The sequence below is a fragment of the Hesperophylax consimilis genome, chromosome 11 (assembly GCF_061612785.1).
Source record: "Hesperophylax consimilis isolate HC1 chromosome 11, BYU_Hcon_1.0, whole genome shotgun sequence".
Classification (NCBI taxonomy): Eukaryota; Metazoa; Arthropoda; class Insecta; order Trichoptera; family Limnephilidae; genus Hesperophylax; species Hesperophylax consimilis.
In genome coordinates, this window is record NC_142846.1 from 16,532,782 (window position 1) to 16,552,672 (window position 19,891).

A 19,891-nucleotide genomic window follows, 5' to 3' on the forward strand; every position below is an offset into this window, starting at 1 on the left:
CACAAATTGTTTCTATTTAAACACACAATAGATATCTGTGTCATTTACCAGTGCTGTACGGAGGTGTTTTAACCGAAAAAATAACGTGTTTTTGAATTGAAACTATTTTAGGGATCAAGCTAATTTGAAAATTAGAACCTGTTTTCCTCCTATAAAAATAACTAACCAAAAGCGTTTCTTAAAATTTTTCGTACATTCTTTCTTTATGACCTACGTGGCAGATCGGAAAGCTCTTTGGCTATGAACCATGAGCAGTATCAAGCTTTAAATCCTCTTAAAAAATTCTCAAGTTGAAATCAAATTTTTGTACTTTTTACAATGCATAAGATAGTTTCGCCCATCAAGTGAAAGAAGCCGTAATCGAAAATTTGCTTAAAATGGCTTTTGCTCATAGACTAATACATCAATGCTTTTGCTCTATTTCGTTGCCAGATCCGATTAGTCAGGTATATCTCAAACTCCCCCTTTCTCATTCACATTCACATCCTCAAAATTTGCAACATCTCTCCAAAAATGTGTACTTAATTCCTCTGGTATCGGGTAGTTATGACAGTTTTGCACTATCACAATAGTAAAAAATATGAAAAACTATTAGTAGGTTTATGTTATACGACTTCAGTCAAACTGTAATAACTCGCCATATAATACCGGAAATAATAATCTTTTGTTTTTATTACTTTTCCGATCAATCATTTCTCTACTCATACATAGCCGTTCTTCCCTATGACTCTGAGACCGGTGCAATTGCCTGTAAAATCTCGCATTAAGTTGTGTTACGGTATATTCATTATCTTGGCTATTTTATGTGTTTACGTCTGTCTTGGCAATACATTGTTTTATATTAATAATGTTACGTTTGTTTATTTCAGACTTGGCGGCCATCAGACAACTCTTAGAGAGTGAAACAGGCGGAGCAAGCTGTCCAAGTTGCAGCATGCCCTTTGACAAGGGCAAAAAGAGGAAGCTGATCGACACTTGCGGCCACGAGCGTTGCTTCACCTGCATGTTCAGGAACGAAGCGTGTCCCCTCTGCGCCAATGGGCACACCAAGTCCAACAGCAACACTCCTCAAGGCTGGGGAAACCAGACCCCGGACAATAGATCCATTGGACAACAGAGCCAGGACAGTAGGTCTATTGGGCAGCAGAGCCCGGACAGCAGGTCGTGTGGGTCTCCAGACAGCAGATCCCTGACCCAAGTAGAAATCCACGAACCCTCCAAAGGATACAGAAGGGGTGAACCTTTTGTACAGTCTCTGAGAGAATCCCACTCCCCTAGCAGGTTGGTTTTATTATTTCACAATAAGATCTGTGGCTTTATTAAAATTAAGGCAGTTTCACTTTAATTTATTTTAATTTAAGGTGATAAGCAATAGTTTGTGAATGATAGCAGATCGAGACTTCCCAAATTAGTGGCCCCTAAAAATCTACCAACGATCATCGTCGCTAACATATTATATTATTTGGTATTCTTTCGCTATTCGTTGTGACGGTCCCAGAACACGACTCAATATTTTCCCGGTGAGTTGAGGGGATTTAATTCTTCACGAGAAAAAACATTGATTTTCGGGATTAGCAATCTTTGTAATCAAGAGCAAAAGCTCAATTAGCACACTAATATGTTTGTGGCTACTAACGAAATATCTTCACTTTTTGACAAAATAATTATTATGTTACATCCCTTCAACAGATTGCCGAAGCCCCCCAAACAGTCCACCCCCATGGTGCAGAGCTGTCCAACCCCACCCCACACAAGAAGAAGGTTCTTCCTGAGCCCCAAGGCTCTGCGAAGTCCCTTCGGTCGCTCCTCCCGTAACAGCCACAATGAGAACCATCCTCCCTTATCTGGTAAGCATCATTTCACAACCATTCAACAAGTGAACTTGCCAACTGAACATGTTTCGTAATTATTTCTTAGCTCTCTTGGGACTCGATATTTGTGACTATTTTGAACATCAGATATGGAATTCATTAATCTATTTACAGAAATAGTGTATGAGTCATCAAACGACACTCAAATCTCTGTGATTACATCCTTTCACTTTTTGATTTAACTTTAACGAATTTAAACTTGAGTTTTATAGCAATACCAAATTAGGAACTTTTTCGGCTTCTGCATCACCGTGCGTGCGTTATTTAACATAACTTCAAGGCTCCTACCGGTGTTTGCGCCATAATTAAACAATAATTTATATCATACCTGTAGATAATTTGCTTCGCGTAACACAATATAACATTTGAATGCATTAAATTAAATCGCGGTCAGTTTTTCAATTCAGAATCCATTAATGAACTGGTCTCCCGCTGAGACGAGGGAAATTTGCATGGAAATTGCGTAAACGCTATCTGCCTACTCTGCTCGCCGTTCCGCAGTGTGTGCACGATACGCACAGACGAGATTGCAGCCCATTTACAAGCTTCCCACACTCGCAAATGTTACGCCCACACACCCTTTGGCTGGATCGGCCAAACAAGCACCTGCGAGATGTCCAAGTCCTAGTTTTATTCCAACTCCAGCAGGATGCTGTAACAAATAGTTATTTAACTTTAAATCAATTTTTGTTTGTCGAATTAGAATCCCTTTCCCTTTCATTGTTTTAATAAATTATCTAGTGTTAACACTGAGTTCAACAACAGTGGGATTCCTCAAGGTTCTCCCATTAGACCTGATATTGTTATTGCAAACATATCAGTTGATCTATTTCTTTTGTTTAAAAGTCAAGGGTCCCTACCTAACGGTCCGTAAGGCTGACACTTCAAAAGTGGAGTAATACATATTTATTGTGTTATTTCATAGTGTTGCGCTAACGCAACGCTTAGGTTTGATGTCAATCAATGGCTGATTGTAAATTATTGATAAATGAAAATGCGCACGACGGTTACGTAACCTACGCGGGTTGCTGTAGCGATCGTTGGCGATTATAAACACCTAGGAAACAAGGATACATGCGCACTTTAAATACCCGTGTAACTGGATGTTCTTGAAATTATACACAATTTTAATAAAATGGCTTTGAGGCGTTTTAATTTCATCGCATTATCGCTAATTTCAACAGTTTTTCTGGCATCCGCTGCATTCTGAACAAGATTTTTACTCGTAATTATTTGTCAACTTTTATAAATATTAAATACAGCATGTTGTTTACTTATGTAGGTATATCGTTAAACATGTTCTGAAAATCTGGATCAACGAAGTGTCCATTAAAAATGATTTAATAGGTATTGAAAAGTGATTATTGGAAAGTAGCTGTCATGCAATTTTGGAGCCTATTTTTAAGTTTAAGTTTATTTGCAAAACCACCATAGGTCAACAACAAACTTCCCAGCAAGGGGAGAGCCAGCGAAATTCCGGGACATGGCCTAGTTTGGTCTTCAACAAGATCAGGTCTCTCTGGTCAGCCAACACCTCGGTGTCGCAAGGGCTCAACCAATTAGCCACAGGCACGAGAAAAATCCTTTTAAGCATCGGCCTTTTTGCTTGACCCCGATTTTGGCCAATCCCCTTAATTAGATAATCAACCTGTTTGCCTAACATGTTCTCCCTCTCTGCATTGTGTGTGTTTTTGTTGTCTTACTTTAAATAGTTTTATTTTCTTGAAAATATATTTTGTTTGTTTTAATAATTGCCTGTTCTGTTTGTTGTATGTTTTTTGAGTGATGTGTAATTTATAATAATAGCATTAAACTCTAGACCAGATATTACGAACACCTGCTATGATCCTGGCACAAATTATTCATGGAAGCAGTAGCATTTGTTCTATTATTTAGCATTTGTTTTTATTATATTCCATCGAACACACCTGATCACCACCCACTATTAATTTTAATTTGCAACTCGTAAATTGCTTGTTTCCTTGTTGTGTGTGCACTCGATATTTCCAGTTTTACCAGATTTACAAATTTATTGTAAGTGACTTTTTGAAATTGAATACCAATAGTGTTGATTGTATAGAAAGCTTGGTAAGCAAATGAGCTAAAAACTGATACTTTACAACGTAGGTAACTTAAGAAGTTGATTCAATTCATTGAGTAGCTAGGTCACATTCCTTAGAAATAGGGATATTTTATGATTATTACTATATTATTATGAACATATCATACAGATATAATAACCATGAACTTCAAATGAGCAGCTGTAATTTTACGGTTCTCTGCAATTAAATCTCAGTATTTATTTAATTAATTTTCAATTTTAATGGGCAATTAATTAATAATACATAAAATATAAGGAAATCAGCACCATCCTGCACATTAAAAACAATATTTCACACCATCACACGCAATAAAATAGTTATTATCAGTCTCTTTTATAGTTGTTGCTACTTTCAACTTATATACGGATTTAAACGAATAAACGTTTGAAGGTTTTATTTGACGCCACTCTCTCCCTGATTTCCATTTCATTACTTTGTAATAATTTTTATAAGCGCCCAATAATTTTTTTGCGGAAATCAAGAAAATCGATCAAAAATAAGTTACATGCGTTTACTGCACGTCACTGCTATAAATAAACCCTAGTTTGGTCCTTCCACTTAGAATTCCTTTGTAACCTCTAAAAATTACTGTTTTATTCATTGTTTGTGAAAAAGGAGAGAGGTTACAATGGAAGTATCAGCGGTATTCCATTACACATTAATTTGTTCAATACAGACCAACACCATATCCTGCATGATGCTTTTCTGTTGACCCTAATAATATTCGGACACAATATAACACTTATTGCCTTTTTATTTTCAGACGACGAGGGTGGTAACATAAAGCCGTTGGGGTTGAGTGAAAACAGAAAGGGCAATCAGAACGACCTATACATGCGATTGGGCCTGCTCCTAGGGGATGGAAACAGGAATAAGAGACAGAAACACAAATCCGCAGCCAGGGATAGCTGTACCTCGTTGGCTAGCCTCGATGCCCATACCCTAGCCTCCAATAACACCAGTCCGGTAAGTTCAATCCCAATTTTAATCTAATTTTCCAAGTCCTTTGGAAGTTGGTGGAAATAATTATTTCCATCAAACTTTAAAATCTAGTGGAAATTCAGATTCTCACAGCTTGAAACTTGCATCTTTGCGGTCAGTGATGTCGCTAGTGTAACAACCCTATTTTCTCTGATAAATATGGTTTATTAATCAGCCCTTTGAAAAATGGTGAAAATAATTATTTCCATCAAACTTTACATTTCAGTTAAAAAGCAGATACTTAAGATTGAACAACTTCACAATCGGCGGTATAATTAGTATTAATTTTGTGGATACAAAAGCTTTCGATTTAAATATATAGTTAGTTCATTCGTTAGTTCCTCTTTTGGTTAAGTGTGTTTAGATGTTCAATGATGAATGAACGAAATACATAGGAACAAAGTAATATAGAAGATGAATTTAAAACGGAAATCTATTTCATAGATTCACTTTGCAATTTTAGATTATTATTATTATTATGGGAATGCTGGGTTTATTTTACTGCTATTTCAATGGAAGGTGCTCGGTAAAACTACTTGTCTCATTGATCCTTTCGATCCTTCCAATACCCAATGGGAGATAAGCTGAACACTTGCCTAACATTTGTAAACGGTTTACATTTACCACATAAAAATAAATAGTTTTTACGACAGGTCTGGTAAAAAAAAAATTCATAGGTGTTTTTATGTTTTGTAGGTTTCTACTCTGACTGGATCCTCTGAGGCTGATGTGAGTGTAATGACCCACAGCAAGGAGCAGACTTCAGATTCTATAGGATCCTTGATGTCTATGTCACTATCCGGAACTAGTAATTGTTCCTCTAGTCCCATTAGCAGAAGACATTCTGTTACAAGTAAGTTTAATCATTCTGTTGAAACGCCTAGTAGTTTTCACTTTTAACCAGTAACACATAACTTCATAGTGTGCTTTAAACTAATATGTGTATTGGTAGTGGTAGTGGTGTTAATTATACTTTGTATATTTACAGCTACACAGAATAAAATAGATGAATTGGGTTTCTTTAAAAACCGACGGACTTCTGCAAGGAGATCTGTAAGAACTGGAACAAGATTAACCCCAACTGTTGATGCCAAGAAATGTAAGTTCTTCCCTACAATATTTCTCAACAACTTCTATGTTATTCAGCAGATCTTTAAGTATTTTGTAATGCACTTCACATTGGGAGTCTACAGCTGTGCTCGTCAAAAAAAGTGTCACCAACGGTTGCCATTATTAGCGAGAAAAGTTTCCAGAAGCTTTTACACTTCCAATAAGAATATGACGTAGAAGTTAGTAAGTATACTGTTCATTTGAACTTAATGCCTACAATAACAACAAACTTTTTTATAAAATCTCCCATCAATTCTACCTTCCCAATACAGTTGATATTCATTTTGTTTGAATTGTATAATTATGTACTATCATGTTTATTTTCTTTTTTAGTCTACCCACCAACTCCGCACCTAACTTTGAGGCCACTGTTCTTCGAAGTGCCAGTCCCAGAACAAGAACCTTTATTCGTTGGGCGACAATGGCTCATCAATGACATGCAGCACATCATCAACTCCTCCTCCCCTGGTATCATCATCTCTGGAGAACCGGGAACAGGCAAAACAGCTGTCATCCTTCAACTGGTCGAATATTCCTGCTTTGGAAGAAAGAAGGATTCCATATATGAACAAGTCAGGGAACCGTCCGATATCAGCCCAGATATTACACCAGATTGTGATTCAAGAAGCATCATGGACTTAGCATCTCAAGTTGTGGCTTATCACTTTTGTCAGGCTGACAACAACTGCACTTGTTTGGTTGGTGAATTTGTCCATTCGTTGGCTGCCCAACTATGCCAATCTCCCCGACTCCAAGCCTACAGAGAATACCTGTTGGGAGAACCTCACTTGCTGGGCTGTCTGTCCATTAAGGAGTGCATAGCCGACCCTGACTTGGCATTCCGCCGTGGAATCATCGAACCTCTCATCACCTTGAGGAGGAACGCCAGTATTGACGAAATGAACAGTATTATATTGATAGACGGCCTCTGTGAAGCAGAATACCACCGACCTGATCATGGAGATACAATATCCTCGTTCCTCACCAAACATACTCCTGAAATGCCTTCTTGGCTCAAAGTTGTTGCTACCATAAGATCTCCATTCATAGAGCTAACGAAACAACTTCCTTACACGCGCTTAAGCCTAGATGAATTCCAAGGAAACGACAATGTACAGAAAGATATGCTCGAATACATTCATCTGAGACTACAATCAAACACATCTATTCAAAGCAATGTGAGATCAGCACTTGGTAAACAAGAAGGAAATACCAGTTCGATATCTAAATTCTCTCACTATGTTTTACAACTAGCACAAGGTTCGTTCCTATTTATTAAGCTCATTCTCGACTTGATAGAAAAAGGGAATCTGGTTGTCAAATCTTCAAATTATAAAGTCCTCCCGGTGTCATTGGCCCAAATATTTTTACTGCAATTTAATCTGAAATACCCCACCGTACAATCATTTGATAAGGTCACCCATATACTGAGTGTGTGCTTGGCTGCTTTATATCCTCTAACATTAGTGGAGATCTACTATTCTGTGAATTCATTATTGGTGAATACATTCTTGCCGTGGGAAGAATTCCTGCAAAGATTTTCAACACTATCAAGCTTCCTTGTGAAGAGGATCGATAACACATACATGTTCTTCCACCCGTCATTCAGAGAGTGGCTTATTCGAAGGGACGACGGAGAGAGCTCCAAGTTCTTGTGTGACCTAAGATCGGGTCACTCGGCTATTGCATTCAGATTATCGAGGGTGCAATCACCACTGGATGCCGATAAGACAATGGAACTTGGCCACCACATCCTGAAAGCACATCTGTATAGAAGCATGGGTCCAGCACCTCTGGGCACATGTTCAAGAGATCTGCAAGCTGAATGGGTATCGGAAAGCTCGGCCAATGTGAGCCAAGCAATTTCAACTCTCCGTAACATCTACAACCCGAATGTTAAGGTATCGCGACTGATGTTACTAGCGGGAGGGTCACCTGACTTTGTGACAGACTACATGGGCAATGCTCCACTGCTGTGTATCTATGCCTACCAAGGAATTCTGTCAATGGTTGGAATGTTGATAGAGTTTGGAGCAAATGTGGCGCAGACAAACTCACAAGGATGCACAGCTCTCATTTTGGCTTGCCAGAAAGGTCATACTGATGTGGCTAGAAGACTTGTTGCCGCAGGTAAAGTCTTTTTCATAGTGAATAACATGGTTTTATTATCAGTAAATATTATTATTTTATCATTTGTCAACTCTGTTTCTCAGATTTCTTTCTGTTTTACCATATTCTAGTGTTTCTCAGATTTCTTTCTGTTTTACCATATTAGCAGGGTATTTCCTGGAAAAAAACCACAGTATTAAGTTATTTTCTCGCTTCAATCAGCACGTTTGAGGTGATATCTTGCAAAAATTATTAACTTTTAAAAGGAAATATTAGTTGGAATTTACAGAATTAGTGGACATGATCAGTGTTCTTCAAGGCATTATTTAATTAATTCCAGGTGCCTCTCTCAGTGATATTGACCAAACAGGCCAAACAGCCTTGGTGCATGCAGCCCGAAACGGTTACGGAACCACCGTGGCCTACTTGCTGGGCTGCCAGACCCACAAGGAGTCTGATGAGGAGACCCTGGGCGCACAGCATGCCCTGGTGGGGGCTTCTCAAGCTGGACACCTGAACATTGTGGAGTATCTGTTGGATACTGCAGAGCTTGAGGTTTGTGGAGAAACTAAAACATTAAAATTGTTTGTTTAATAAAACCTGATGTATTGTTTAATAAAACTTACGACAGACCTACGGTTGAAATAATTTTTAAAAGTTTATAGTTTTCTGGTGGCTCTCATCCATGGCGAAGCTTAATGCCAAATCACTATTTTGATTAATCTTTATAACGACTCGGTGTACATTAAGAATACCAAAAAATATGCTTTAGATACATTGAAGGTTTTCCTTTCGTTTCCCTTGAGTAGAATACAAATAAAAAAATAAAATGACTCAATAAAAAATATAAATGTAAAGTACTAAAAAAAATTTTTTTTCAATAGAAATGTATGAACGCATAAAGTAAACAACTTAAAAAAAAAATAGTTTTATTGCTAAGATTATCTGTGACAGTTTCACTTGATTAAGTTTTATGCTTTTTTATAAAATTATTTACAAAATAAATAAAAACCAGTTTTGTGCTTGAAATCGAACGTTTCTAGACTCTGTTTGTCAAGCGATTTTAATGCCTATTACCTACAATATAAGGTATACCAATAATGTACACATTTTTGGCTTGTAACTTCCTCTTAAATGCCGGCAGTTCTTTTCAGGTTATCAGCCCATTTCTCCGTGAGCGGACAGTCTTTGTCCAACTGAGAATGTGGATGTATACCATCACAATTTCAACAACAAAAAATTAACAACAAGACATCTAAATTTTGATTACAATACAAATTGAATATCATACCTAGACCACAAGCAAAATAAGGGAATGGGTCTTTTCATATTCAGAAAGGTCATGATTGATCAGTAGTTCGCTAAAGTTCGCTAGTGGCTTGCCTGCACTCACCTCCGGCGAGACTAGGGAACGGTCTTTTGTTTGTGATCAAACTGTAGTAATCATATTATTCTTCTCCAGGTGGACTCAATCTGCAGCATAACCGGCGAGACCGCCATGACGGCTGCCTGCGGCTCGGGCAGCTTCTGCCTGGCGGTAGTGGACGCCCTGATCCAGCGGGGTGCCGACCTGCTCAAGGCCAACCAGCGCGGCCTCGACCCCACCTGCCTGGCCGCCCGGGGGGGGCACAACGTCATAGTGGAGCGACTGCTGCTAGCGGGGGCCACCTTCGCCAACCAGAATAAGAATCCATTAATTATAGCGGCTGCGGAGGGACACCCTAATGTGGTGGAGATACTTCTTGATCATGGTGAGTTAAATGATTTTTTTTTATTTCGTTTTCTGTAAATACCAGAATTACAACCATAAATTTACATCTCATATATTATTATAATAATTGGATTTGTGTTGACAACTTATGCACCATCAACAAGAAAACAAACTCAAACATCTGAACTTCCGATTAAATGAACGCCTAATTTAACCAAATATTTTACTGTAATTCCGGCCCTAAGAGGATTGACGCGCGCGTAATGGTGACAATTCTACATACATAAACATGTACTGCTCACACTTACACTGTAATGCTCTCCAAAACATTTACTAAGGAAGGAGAAAGCGCATCATGAATACCCCATAAATAAAACGTGATAATCTCAAATCATGTTATCTGAATTTCCATATAAAATTGATAGTTAAAATCTTACCTATAAAGCAGAAATTGTTTGCTTTAAAGCAGCAAAAGCCGGGAAACTGTGAGCTGATGAAATTTGGATCGCAATTTCTAGGTAAATACAATTATTTTCAGCTAACAACATCATATCCATCATAAGCTATGGAGCTTTGTAATAACTGTCAAAACCAATATCCTGCGGAGTCGATGATTAATTGTAGCCTCTCCTTTAAGGGTGTAGTAGGTCCGTGGCCCATGGCAGGGCGGTGACGAAAGAGCGGGGTGCGGACGTCTTTCAGTATGGAGATGCTGGGTGCAGAGGCGGCGCACGGAGCGGGGGGGGGGCCGAACGGCCATCCGTCTCAGTTAGCAGCAGGGGCTTGCCTAGGTTTTACCGACAGAGTACTAAATACTGACTGCTTAAGACTGATTTGGTACCGCAACTTAGCACGGCTTTATATAGGACACTCGTTCAAGAACATGTCAGCCATTGCGTGGAAGTAGAAGCGGCGCCCTTTAGCCATTCATCTCAAAGGTTCCAAATGCGATGCGATATCACAAATAGAAGTAGTTACAACAAATGCTGTAAAAACGATTCTGAAGCAACATAATATTGTTCATTTCACAAACGACAAGCAAATGCATTGCTATTTCATTAGTTCCTGTTCACTTCAAATGTGTACAAACATATTATATTATTATTTACAGGTGCCGAAGTCAACGCAACTGACTCAGACGGAGTATCAGCACTAGGCTGGGCATGTCTGCGAGGCCGGCTCGGCTGTGTAGTATCTTTACTAGAGCGGGGAGCTTCCATCAGCCAGGACGACTCAGCCGGCCGCACGCCTCTTTGTCTAGCCTGCGGGGGACATCCTAACATAGTGGAGACACTGCTGGAAAAAGGGGCCAAGATAGAGTGGGTGGATCATAATGGAATACGACCGCTGGATAGGGCCATAGGACAGAAGAATATTCAGGTGAGAAATTGTATTGCAACTGGACTAGAACTTTCAAAGAAGTAAAGATGGTGTTGTGAATGGATTATTAAATAATAGTGCCTTCTTCACAACAAAACACTCTCTTTATTTTTACTACAAACTCTTATAAGCGGGAATGAGTGTGTTTCAAAAGTGTTGGTAGAAACCTAACTGCTAGTTGATCTCGGTTCTGAGCTGGTGGGGTGAACCTAAACACTAAACCGAGATATCTCTTGGATAATTCTACAAACTCTATGAATTGCTAGCGCTAGAACCATCTATACTATGTAGCTCGAACTATCTCAGATAGCAATCTTGAAAAAAGTAATTTTTAATTGTGTGACATCAAAGATCGGTACTTCAACATACATACTCGTAAATGTTATCAGGCATATTAGGTTGTCAGGATTCCTACCAGAGAAACTTAACAAACTATCTCAAAAACTGAGCTTAAAAGGCAACTGAAAAACCAGTCCTAAGTGAATTTTCAACCTCTCCAGCGTTTTACGGGCATATATGACTTGGCGTCCATATTTTACAAAAGTATTTTTATATTTTTTTCTATCATGCGGAAATACGTAATTTTTTGACGTTAGAAAGAGACACAATAATTCTTTCCAGTTTGTCTCAAATATTTATACTAGAATCCATTAATAAAATCCTAAAATTAGCCAAAATATGTCATATTTCACACCGCTATCGTACCAATCAGTTAACTTTTAAAAAAATGTATTATTAAATGAACGAGATAAAAGTGAAGGTACAGTTATCTAACAAATTCCCCAAACAAAAAGAATATTTTTTAGAAATATCGAGTTCTTTCAATTTTCTCTGATTGGAGTAAAAAAATTTTGTAAAAATGTGATTTGCATTTTTGATATTAAAATTTTGCTATTTAGAAATAGTTATGTGTATTTTAAATGCACGCACTGAAAGGATAATTTTATCTAGTTTAAAAATCATTAATTTTTTTTAACGGAAAACTAAAAAATAAGATGTATACTGTGCATTTGAAATACACAGAAAACACTGCAAACTGAACAAATGTGTTGAAAGTACTGACATAAGAATTTCATGTATAAAAATGAATGCACGGACAAAATAGAAGAGTAACAAACAGATCATAGTAAAATAATAGGTTTTATTAATTCACAATGTACATTTGTTACGTATAAATTTTTATAAAATTAGCGACCGGTTTCGACACGTCCGTGTCATTAACTAGCTATTTTAAAACTAAATTTTTAAGTGCAGAAATATGGGGTTTTATTTAGTTTGGTTCTTTGGTGGGAGAGGATTTGAGGGAGGGGGAGGGGGTTGAGAGGGAAGTGGAGGGAGGAGTCAAAATAACGGGGAACATTGTCAATAGAGGTGATTTGCAAGGTGCTATTATTTTATTTACTATATTAATGCTTGAATTAATTTTTTTGTTGATTTCTAATGTTTCTAATGCGCACAAATTAAAATATTTATTAACGTTAGAATGTTTAAACTTAGTTTTATCCCGGTTGAAGCTATGGCCTGTCTCTATCAAATGATTAGCGAACTCGGAGAAATTATTATTTTTTAAACATAGTTCGTGTTCCCTAATTCTGGTTTTGAAATTTCTTGTAGTCATACCTACATACTGGGAGTTACAATCATTACACTCTAAAGTGTATATCCCATTTTTATCTAATTTATTTGAAACATCCTTGTTATTAATTAAGTTTTTTATTTTAGAATTGGTGTAAAAAGCTGTCGAAATATTAACTGGTAACATGCGGGATATTTTTAAGGACAAGTCGCCTGTATAAAGAAGTTTTTTATATATTAGATTTTTACTAGATTTAGTGTTATTATCACCACTATAAATGTACTTTTTAGAAAATATTTTGGTTTGTTTCTTATTAACTAAACGATTAATTATGTCAGGTTTATATCCGTTGTTTATAGCTATTTGTTTTATAATGTTAATTTCATTATTGAAATTCTCAATATTTAAAGGGACATTAATGGCTCGATGTATCATTGAGTTGAAGGAGGCGAGTTTATGGGACAAAGGATGATTTGAAGTAGAAGGTATAACACAGTCAGTGTGTGTAGGTTTTCTATAGATGTTAAAAACACACTTATTATTATCTAAACTGATGTTTAAGTCTAAAAAATTTTTTTTTTTTTAGGTCTAAAAAATTTAAATTGTTATTATCGTTATGTTCCAGTGTAAATTTTATATTTTGGTGAATGTTATTAATAAAAGTGAGAAAATTGTCTAATTGTCTGTTGCTACCTGTCCAAATTACAAAAATGTCATCAACATATCTATACCAAACAAATACATTAGCTAAAAGGGAAAGTCCACATTCGAAAAGTTTGTTTTCAAAGGAATCCATAAATATTTCAGCAAACAAAGGAGAAGCGGGATTTCCCATTGGGAGACCATTATGTTGTTTATACAATTTATCATTAAAGGTGAAGTAGTTTTGATTGGTACAAATTTCTAAGAAAGTGGACATTTCCTTCACAATGGTTCGATCTAAATGGGAATTATTTAAAATGTTTACAATTAGGTTTTTACATTCATTTGTGGGAATGCTTGGGAAAAGATTAACAACGTCAAAGGACACTAATTTACTGTTGCTAGGTATGTCTAAGTCTTTGATTTTATTTATTAACTCCAAACTGTTTTTAATTGAACGATGTGATCTGAATAAATTATTAGATTTGAATAAAGATACAAATTTAGAACATATATTATAGTTGGGGCTAGAATATGCAGGAACAACAGGTCTAATGGGGATATTTGGTTTGTGAATTTTCGCTAAACCATATAGTTTAGGAGGCTGTGGATTAGTTAATACTAGATGATTATATTTAGGTTCACCACATAGTAAAGGGCAGCTTTTGATTGTCTTCTTGACATCTTCTTGAAATTTCTTTGTAGGGTCTTTTAGAAGAGTTGAAAAATTATCACTTTTTAAAAAATCTTCTACTTTATTAACGTAGTCTATTTTGTTCAAAATCACTATGGTATTTCCTTTGTCGGCTTTGGTTAGAGTTAGATTATTTTCTTTTATGGTTTTTTTGATGTTGTTTAAGGTTTGTTTTTCAGTATTTTTGGAGGAAATATTGTTATTATTATTTTTATTTTTAAGGTGTTTTTTGATGAGTTCAGAAGATTTATGTTTAATGGAGTCTGGGCATTTGAAAAGGGCTTGATCCGTGTCAGCAGCAAGTATTTCAACGTTATTAACTTTGTCATCTTGAATGTTATAGTTAAGTCCTTTGGATAATAAACACGTTTCTTTGACGGATAGTTTATGATCAGACAGATTTATTATTCTTTCATTAAATGTATGATTAGAAAAACTATTTTTATTAGGCACGGGGTTCAAACATCCATCTAGTTTTTTGGAGGCGAGAATAAGGTTTTTTAGTTTCTTTTGTAAGGTAATTTTCTTTTTGAAAGCAACTTCACTAGCACAATTTCTTACTTTGTCGTCGAACAAATCCCATTCTATAGGGTGTAAAGTGTTCACAAGTTCAGTATGTAAAACTTTCAACAAGGTTTGTATGTTGTCTCTGATGTGAAACCACGATTTTATTTCTTCCTTTAACCACATTTTCTTAGCAAAAAGAATCGATTTGGAAGCCGATAAACTGTTGTTTTTAGATTTTATATTTATATATTTAGGAAAAACTTTATTTTTAACACACATTTGATTAAAATATATATTTAAAGACACAATTCTGTACTTGCAAAAAAGTTTTAAATAATATTTGCCTTGGTATGCTGTACTAGCGTTTACAATTTTTTGTATTTCTTTGGCATTCACTATGTAACAATTTCTAGACATTTTTTGTTTTTAATGAGTTTTATTAATTCACAATGTACATTTGTTACGTATAAATTTTTATAAAATTAGCGACCGGTTTCGACACGTCCGTGTCATTAACTAGCTATTTTAAAACTAAATTTTTAAGTGCAGAAATATGGGGTTTTATTTAGTTTGGTTCTTTGGTGGGAGAGGATTTGAGGGAGGGGGAGGGGGTTGAGAGGGAAGTGGAGGGAGGAGTCAAAATAACGGGGAACATTGTCAATAGAGGTGATTTGCAAGGTGCTATTATTTTATTTACTATATTAATGCTTGAATTAATTTTTTTGTTGATTTCTAATGTTTCTAATGCGCACAAATTAAAATATTTATTAACGTTAGAATGTTTAAACTTAGTTTTATCCCGGTTGAAGCTATGGCCTGTCTCTATCAAATGATTAGCGAACTCGGAGAAATTATTATTTTTTAAACATAGTTCGTGTTCCCTAATTCTGGTTTTGAAATTTCTTGTAGTCATACCTACATACTGGGAGTTACAATCATTACACTCTAAAGTGTATATCCCATTTTTATCTAATTTATTTGAAACATCCTTGTTATTAATTAAGTTTTTTATTTTAGAATTGGTGTAAAAAGCTGTCGAAATATTAACTGGTAACATGCGGGATATTTTCTAAGAAAATGTGGTTAAAGGAAGAAATAAAATCGTGGTTTCACATCAGAGACAACATACAAACCTTGTTGAAAGTTTTACATACTGAACTTGTGAACACTTTACACCCTATAGAATGGGATTTGTTCGACGACAAAGTAAGAAATTGTGCTAGTGAAGTTGCTTTCAAAAAGAAAATTACCTTACAAAAGAAACTAAAAAACCTTATTCTCGCCTCCAAAAAACTAGATGGATGTTTGAACCCCGTGCCTAATAAAAATAGTTTTTCTAATCATACATTTAATGAAAGAATAATAAATCTGTCTGATCATAAACTATCCGTCAAAGAAACGTGTTTATTATCCAAAGGACTTAACTATAACATTCAAGATGACAAAGTTAATAACGTTGAAATACTTGCTGCTGACACGGATCAAGCCCTTTTCAAATGCCCAGACTCCATTAAACATAAATCTTCTGAACTCATCAAAAAACACCTTAAAAATAAAAATAATAATAACAATATTTCCTCCAAAAATACTGAAAAACAAACCTTAAACAACATCAAAAAAACCATAAAAGAAAATAATCTAACTCTAACCAAAGCCGACAAAGGAAATACCATAGTGATTTTGAACAAAATAGACTACGTTAATAAAGTAGAAGATTTTTTAAAAAGTGATAATTTTTCAACTCTTCTAAAAGACCCTACAAAGAAATTTCAAGAAGATGTCAAGAAGACAATCAAAAGCTGCCCTTTACTATGTGGTGAACCTAAATATAATCATCTAGTATTAACTAATCCACAGCCTCCTAAACTATATGGTTTAGCGAAAATTCACAAACCAAATATCCCCATTAGACCTGTTGTTCCTGCATATTCTAGCCCCAACTATAATATATGTTCTAAATTTGTATCTTTATTCAAATCTAATAATTTATTCAGATCACATCGTTCAATTAAAAACAGTTTGGAGTTAATAAATAAAATCAAAGACTTAGACATACCTAGCAACAGTAAATTAGTGTCCTTTGACGTTGTTAATCTTTTCCCAAGCATTCCCACAAATGAATGTAAAAACCTAATTGTAAACATTTTAAATAATTCCCATTTAGATCGAACCATTGTGAAGGAAATGTCCACTTTCTTAGAAATTTGTACCAATCAAAACTACTTCACCTTTAATGATAAATTGTATAAACAACATAATGGTCTCCCAATGGGAAATCCCGCTTCTCCTTTGTTTGCTGAAATATTTATGGATTCCTTTGAAAACAAACTTTTCGAATGTGGACTTTCCCTTTTAGCTAATGTATTTGTTTGGTATAGATATGTTGATGACATTTTTGTAATTTGGACAGGTAGCAACAGACAATTAGACAATTTTCTCACTTTTATTAATAACATTCACCAAAATATAAAATTTACACTGGAACATAACGATAATAACAATTTAAATTTTTTAGACTTAAACATCAGTTTAGATAATAATAAGTGTGTTTTTAACATCTATAGAAAACCTACACACACTGACTGTGTTATACCTTCTACTTCAAATCATCCTTTGTCCCATAAACTCGCCTCCTTCAACTCAATGATACATCGAGCCATTAATGTCCCTTTAAATATTGAGAATTTCAATAATGAAATTAACATTATAAAACAAATAGCTATAAACAACGGATATAAACCTGACATAATTAATCGTTTAGTTAATAAGAAACAAACCAAAATATTTTCTAAAAAGTACATTTATAGTGGTGATAATAACACTAAATCTAGTAAAAATCTAATATATAAAAAACTTCTTTATACAGGCGACTTGTCCTTAAAAATATCCCGCATGTTACCAGTTAATATTTCGACAGCTTTTTACACCAATTCTAAAATAAAAAACTTAATTAATAACAAGGATGTTTCAAATAAATTAGATAAAAATGGGATATACACTTTAGAGTGTAATGATTGTAACTCCCAGTATGTAGGTATGACTACAAGAAATTTCAAAACCAGAATTAGGGAACACGAACTATGTTTAAAAAATAATAATTTCTCCGAGTTCGCTAATCATTTGATAGAGACAGGCCATAGCTTCAACCGGGATAAAACTAAGTTTAAACATTCTAACGTTAATAAATATTTTAATTTGTGCGCATTAGAAACATTAGAAATCAACAAAAAAATTAATTCAAGCATTAATATAGTAAATAAAATAATAGCACCTTGCAAATCACCTCTATTGACAATGTTCCCCGTTATTTTGACTCCTCCCTCCACTTCCCTCTCAACCCCCTCCCCCTCCCTCAAATCCTCTCCCACCAAAGAACCAAACTAAATAAAACCCCATATTTCTGCACTTAAAAAAAAAAAAAAAAAAAAAAAAAAAAAAAAAAAAAAAAAAAAAAAAAAAAAAAAAAAAAAAAAAAAAAAAAAAAAAAAAATTTAGTTTTTTTTAAAATAGCTAGTTAATGACACGGACGTGTCGAAACCGGTCGCTAATTTTATAAAAATTTATACGTAACAAATGTACATTGTGAATTAATAAAACTCATTAAAAACAAAAAATGTCTAGAAATTGTTACATAGTGAATGCCAAAGAAATACAAAAAATTGTAAAATAATAGGTTAAGTTAGATTAGATTAGATTTTTTTAATCACTTTTCATGACTATAACATGAACCTAATGGGCCCTGATGGAGAACAATTTGAAGCTGCGAAGTGAGGGGAAAGATGTTTGAAAAATGCCTTTTACTACTTAAATTTATCAATGACATATTCCATTCTGTGCCTCGTCAAATACTGAAATAAATCATTATCCATTAACAATATGAAAATAACTTTGTATAATAATATTTAAATAATTCATTTTATACCACTTTGCATACAAATCATTTCAAAATTTTGTTATACAATATGGCTGTCAGGCGATTTCTTCTCTATATAAGGCTTCAAAATCTTATAATATTTCACCGTATAACTACTAATTAAAATATTTTCTTTTTTAGGTCGTTCAGTGCTTTTTGAAAAGGGGAGCTAAACTTGGCCCAGCTACTTGGGCGATGGCTTCAGGAAAACCTGAAATATTGTAAGTTAAACATTTATATAAATATAAAGTTCAATACTTCCAATAATTGTACTACACCTTATACATATATTTAACATTGTATTTTGTATGTACAATGTTTAAATAGTCTTTTTTTTCCATTATTTCTGGCTTTCACCCTTCAAGGGTGTTCTTGGCCATCATTTAAAATTATTGAGAAATGAAAGGTGAATTTAAATATTAATTTTATTTAAATAGGCAAATTTCAAAATTATAATGAAAATTGGAGTCGAGTTCAGACTTAGAAGAGATGAGATGTTGAATGGAGGGGAGACAATTTTAGATAAGGCTTGATAGAAGAGAGGATATTTGTTTAGAGAGGGACAACCAAAAAATATGTGATCTAAAGTTCCCACTTCTAGACCACAGAATGTACAATCTGAGGAGTCAACGACGTGAATTTTAAAAAGATGGGAAGGAACGGAACAATGTCCGATCCTCATTCGAATGAGTGAAGAAATTTCTTTTTTGGAAAAATGAGGGAATTGCTGAAACCACGGTTTTGATGGAATAGTCCTTTGTATTGAGGCATAGCAGACTCCCTTGGATTGACTAGCAATGTGCCAATACTCCGACCAAACATTGCGGGATCTATCTTTGATGATGGAAAAAATGTCAGATAGGGGAATGTGGTTTACGAGGGTAACAACAGGGTTGGACGCTCCTTGTTTTGCCAAGGCATCCGCAATATCATTACCCATGATACCAACATGTCCAGGAATCCAAATCAGAGTTACAGTTTTACCAGAGCTTTGAATTTAAATAGTCGCTATAATAAAAAAAATAGTTGCTATGATAAAATAAATATAAAAAATAAAATTTGTGCAATCACTTAGTAAAAAAACGATTTACATATTAAATCAGTTCTTCCACACCTTCTAACATATGATTGATTATGTTGTGTTTTTTTTTCGATAAACGTCAACATTCCGAACAAGGTTCCAAAAAAACAAGTCATTACCTTTACAATTCAACTTGCTGGGCATGATAAGTGTCAATCCATTCAATATTAATTTTTAATCATTGAAGACAATATTAACAACTCTCAAATAAAAA

General features: G+C 34.9%; 1 protein-coding gene across 1 annotated transcript in view; it reads left to right on the forward strand.

Moving 5' to 3' along the window:
* Positions 1–19,891, forward strand: part of rols (zinc-RING finger and ankyrin repeat domain-containing protein rolling pebbles) — a 231,028-nt gene that overhangs the window by 208,791 nt on the left and 2,346 nt on the right. Inside the window, exons 3-13 of the mRNA XM_089637342.1 lie at positions 870–1,281; positions 1,690–1,847; positions 3,306–3,440; positions 4,737–4,939; positions 5,651–5,807; positions 5,943–6,053; positions 6,398–8,194; positions 8,514–8,728; positions 9,636–9,924; positions 10,996–11,264; positions 18,738–18,817. Of these exons, the coding sequence (XP_089493468.1) occupies positions 870–1,281; positions 1,690–1,847; positions 3,306–3,440; positions 4,737–4,939; positions 5,651–5,807; positions 5,943–6,053; positions 6,398–8,194; positions 8,514–8,728; positions 9,636–9,924; positions 10,996–11,264; positions 18,738–18,817 (3,826 nt within the window). The remainder of the gene's footprint in view (positions 1–869; positions 1,282–1,689; positions 1,848–3,305; positions 3,441–4,736; positions 4,940–5,650; positions 5,808–5,942; positions 6,054–6,397; positions 8,195–8,513; positions 8,729–9,635; positions 9,925–10,995; positions 11,265–18,737; positions 18,818–19,891) is intronic.